We start from the raw sequence: 4,575 nt of genomic DNA, 5'->3' as shown, positions 1-4,575 counted from the left end.
ATTAAATGTATACCATTTAACCACTTTTATATGGAGCCCTGACCTGATCTCAAATGTATATCCCTTTTCTCTGGCACCCTGGTCATATCCTGTAGATCACCTAATAAACACCTATTAAAATGGCAAATTATACGCAGAACAGTTCATTATATGCAATGGTTGAAATAAATGCTTCAGAAAAAAATGACATCCTTTTCACATGAAAATATAACTTTCACAGTCATGGAAAAAGAGCTCAGTCAACACAGATCAAAAATATTTTTTATTTGTCATCATCCCCATATCTTAATGCTCTATGTGCATAAATAGCTCAAGTATTCATGAACTCAGGACAAACAATTGTATTTTAAGTCCTTAGTTGACCTGGCGATAGTTATAAGATTATTATAGGCTCAATCAGTAATTTATATAATTATTTATGCGTTGTGTATTGTTAACATATACACGATCATGCAGTTCCATGATAGCAATAAATAATAACAAGGCCACCCATACTATAAAGGTCATTGGCAAAGCCTATGGTAAAAATGTGAACACACTGAGTGTAATCGCCCTCTCTTGCCAGCAAAAACAACACGTTGACATGTTGTCATTTTTGACAGTTCTACTTTAACTTCCGTTTTGTGATATCAAACTATGAACAATTATGTTGCTGAGAAAAATATCGCCGATTGCTTATATAACATATTTTCTATACATTTCTTCAATTAACTAACATCAATACACGAATTTCTTCGTTATTTCAAACATTCCTGACAGGCTACCGCTTTGTTTACATATTTCGCTAACATTTTGACGCGCGTAGGTAGGAACTCATTACCGCTTCCGAAATGTGTATTCATACTATTGCCTTCGAGGTACTCATCCGATGTTTGACGGAAAGGGCCGAGAATGTGCGATTGTGGGTCAAGTTTTCTACGGGTACTACTTCCCCATACCCCCATTTTTCCGTACCCAAACTTTTTGTACCCTATTTTTTCGTACCCAAACTTTTTTTCGTAACCAATTTTTTTTTCGTACCCGTAAACACAATTGTTGTGATGTAGATAAACTTAAATTGATGTTTTAATATCCATCCTCTTCAAAAGCATCGTCACACCAGTACTATCAGTACTTTGATTTTAATTGAACTCCTCATTTATTTAGTTTTGCACTCCTCTTTTTTCTATACCGTGGCCACGAGTTACTAAGTCGTGGCCACGAGATAGAAAAAAAGAGGAGTGCAATTAAAAAAAGAGGAGTAAATGTCACCTCTATTCCATCGTAAGTACCCAATTTTGGGCATCGCGCAGGTCATACTGTGCATTTGATTACACTGTGACTTTACTAGACTTATTTTTATCTATCGATGATTCATTTAGCAAAAGTATCGTTCTTTACAGCTGCAAATTATGAAATATCCAGGAATAGATATGTTTCAACATTTTCATATATTAGAACTGGTCACACTAAAATGTATTCTTAACATATGCCATTAATGACCTTGGTATGAATCAGAAACTTTGCTCAAAGCATATTTATTTAAATTTGCAAACAACGTTAAATGAAATCAAAACCATTAAATATATAATAAATGTTGTCATATCCTAACATACAACACATGACAAAGGTTTAATTAACTAAATTACATAAAATAATTTGGACCGTGCTCTGTGAAAAAGGGGTTTAATGCATGTGCGTCCTAGAATAGCCTGTGTAGTCCGCACAGGCTTATCAGGAACGACACGTTCCGCCTAATTTAGATTTTTGCTAAGAATAGCTTTTCTTGAAACGAAAAATATCATAAAAGCGGAAAGTGTCGTACCGGTTAGACTGTGCTAATCAGGGACTACACTTTACGCACATGCATTAAACCCCGTTTTGATAGAGAACGGCCCATTTATAAATACACCGATTTCGACAGCTACATATTGCAAACATGCGATCCAACATCATGTGAATATTACTTCACTGGGCATAATGAAATTGTTATCGAAATTGTAACTTTTTGTGTGTATAAGTATATCGTTAACAGATAAAGATCGTTGCCCGCGCAAACATTGACCAAGGGCACATTATTTCAACATGTGGAAAACTCTAGGTCCCGGAATTTCGATCCACGCTTTGTCCAACACCTTCACTGAGCAAGTAAGTGTCTCGTTGGCCTGAAATAACACAAGGGTAAGTCCATTTATAAAATACATGCATTTTCGGGAACAAACATAACCATTAAATCCTTTTATTGATCGATTAAACACCTTTAAAAAATTGTGTGCATTTTAAATACGTTTCGGATCTGTTTTGCTGTAAATTTGTTCCAATGAATTATTATTCACATCTTTTAAAACATGATCCCCCTTTTGACATGTGTCCACGCGTTTTCCTTCAGTGCACAATGCGATAAGAGGTATTATATCAGTCTAAAGAAACATGATGCAGAGTGATATTTAAAACAAACACAATTATTTTGAAGCAATAGGACACAGAAACAATTGCACACATTTTAATTTCAACAAACAAGGTACAATAATTCCATTACAACAACATATCATAATCTTGTTAATGACGGTGTTATTGATGGTTTTGATGATGATGATGTTGATTATGATAATCATGATGAAGAAGTAAAAGATGATGCTAATGATGATGGTAAGGAGGAGGAGGAAGAGAGTGATGATGATAGTGATGATGATGATGATGATGATGATGATGATGATGATGATGATGATGATGATGATGATGATGATGATGATGATGATGATGATGATGATGATGATGATGATGATGATGATGATGGTGGTGATGATGGTGATGCTGATGGTGATGATGGTGATGATGATGGTGATGATGATGGTTATGATGATTATGATGACATAATGATGGTGATGTTGGTGATAATGATGATGATGGTGATGATGGTTATGATGAAAATGATGGCAAGATGATGTTGGTGATAATGACGATAATGGTTGGTGATAAAGGTGATGATGGTTATGCTGACAATTATGACCGGATGATGGTGATGACGGAAGGAAGTGGATGAGGAGGAGGATAATACGCTTACATTCCCTGTGATTACAGACAGCTGGATGGTCAGATAGTAACGTACTCCAGCCACCACCTTCAAAACCGAATACACGTTTGATGTTCACTCACAATGATTTCAGACCAGAATTAAATGTATAGCAAGGATCAAACGATGGGTGTCAAGACAACAACATATTTAGATTTTTAAATGGTCTGAAAACTATTTTAAAGATGACAATTATGTGTGAATATCGCATATCACATTACGAGATAAACGATCTCATTTAACCAAACTAAACAGTCTTAAGCATAACTCGAGGAGTTCCAATTGTAATATTAATATTGGACAAATTTGGGACGTGTTTTCACTGAACATACCTGAGTTTGAGCCCGTGATACAGCCACCAGGCTCCCATTCAGCTCACTACTGGCCCACGCTGCAATTTCCTGAACTTTTGGGTCATTCACGCTTACTGTTTTCCGTCCGCCTACCAATAAAGCCTGGGTTAGAGTGGGGAGTTGTTATATGCTATTATAGAGTTTATAAATATTCCTTTTTGTTAACGAATTTCCCTTTGAGCATATATTTTAGTTTAGTTGACGCCAATAGTTATTGTATTTATCATGATAGCTCATTAATTATGAATGGTATTAAAAAAACAAATGAAACCGAAGAAACTAGTGTACTAATGAATTTACGTTTGTGACGACTCCAATAAAAGTTATCGAAACTCGTATATGCCGTACATTTGCTGATAAAAAAGCTCATTCGACAATAAAAAAGAATATGTAAGTAAACATCTATGATCTGTTATCTGCAATAGAATATGATAAACCTCATTCTGATAAAACTTGGCTTTATGAATGCACGTAAAGTGTCGTCTGCACATTACAAATCAGTGTAGACACTTTCCACCTTAACTTGATTTTTGCAAAAAAATGATACTTTCTTTAAACGAAAAATACCATAAAGCGGAAAATATGTCGTCCCTGATGAGTGTGCGTGGACTGCACAGGATAATCTGGTACGCCATTTACGCACATGCATTAGGCCCAGTTATCACAGAACGCGGTCCAAATAATACAAACCCAATAATCTCCTAGAGTGACACAAACCCAACACCAAACAAAGCGCGATAACAGTCTTTGTATTCATCATTTTGCGGTGTTGTTCGATGGGCATTACAAACATGTATGTCATCATTCTAGTCTATTACATCTGATAAACAACAAGTATGTTAAAGCGGACAGAGAACACAACAAAACAGAAGAAAATCAAAACCGTTTCATACTTTGATTTATTGTTTGAAGTGTCAATGGTGTTGCTTTGAGTGTTGCTGGTATGCGGGGGAATGGGGGGGTGGTAAATAATCAATATATTATATTTGCATCGTGCTTATAACATGGCTTTAATTTGTATGTATTTGTGTTTAGCGACTTAAAGTGTGTTACAAATGCCCGAGCCTCTTTAATATAGACTGTGTGACGAAATGCCTGATGGGCAATATCCGTTAATCAAGGATATCCTGCACAATTATATCGTAGGTTGTAAATTTCTTCACAGATAAT

At 35.6% G+C, this 4,575-nt stretch overlaps 1 protein-coding gene across 1 annotated transcript; it reads right to left on the bottom strand.

Moving 5' to 3' along the window:
• Positions 1–244: 244 nt before the first annotated feature.
• LOC127863627 (cystatin-like) lies at positions 245–4,263 on the bottom strand. Its single transcript, XM_052403254.1, has 4 exons — positions 4,096–4,263; positions 3,385–3,494; positions 3,044–3,100; positions 245–2,144 (listed from the first exon to the last, which is right to left on the bottom strand). Exons 1-4 carry the CDS (start codon positions 4,208–4,210, stop codon positions 2,055–2,057), a joined length of 372 nt encoding a protein of 123 aa, XP_052259214.1. The 5' UTR covers positions 4,211–4,263; the 3' UTR covers positions 245–2,054.
• Between the last annotated feature and the right edge of the window lie 312 nt (positions 4,264–4,575).

Source organism: Dreissena polymorpha, unplaced genomic scaffold, assembly GCF_020536995.1.
Source record: "Dreissena polymorpha isolate Duluth1 unplaced genomic scaffold, UMN_Dpol_1.0 chrUn021, whole genome shotgun sequence".
NCBI classification, from domain to species: Eukaryota; Metazoa; Mollusca; class Bivalvia; order Myida; family Dreissenidae; genus Dreissena; species Dreissena polymorpha.
Note: the sequence above shows the minus strand (reverse complement) of the source record. Positions and strands in the feature narration are given on the sequence as shown.

Excerpts from the sequence above, each read along its gene's own strand:
- LOC127863627 (XM_052403254.1), bottom strand. The coding sequence starts at position 4,210 with ATGATGACATACATGTTTGTAATGCCCATCGAACAACACCGCAAAATG. Across the intron at positions 3,101-3,384 it reads TATCACGGGCTCAAACTCAG|GTGGTGGCTGGAGTACGTTA; the intron begins GTATGTTCAGTG and ends TCGGTTTTGAAG. Across the intron at positions 2,145-3,043 it reads TGTCTGTAATCACAGGGAAT|GCCAACGAGACACTTACTTG; the intron begins GTAAGCGTATTA and ends GTGTTATTTCAG.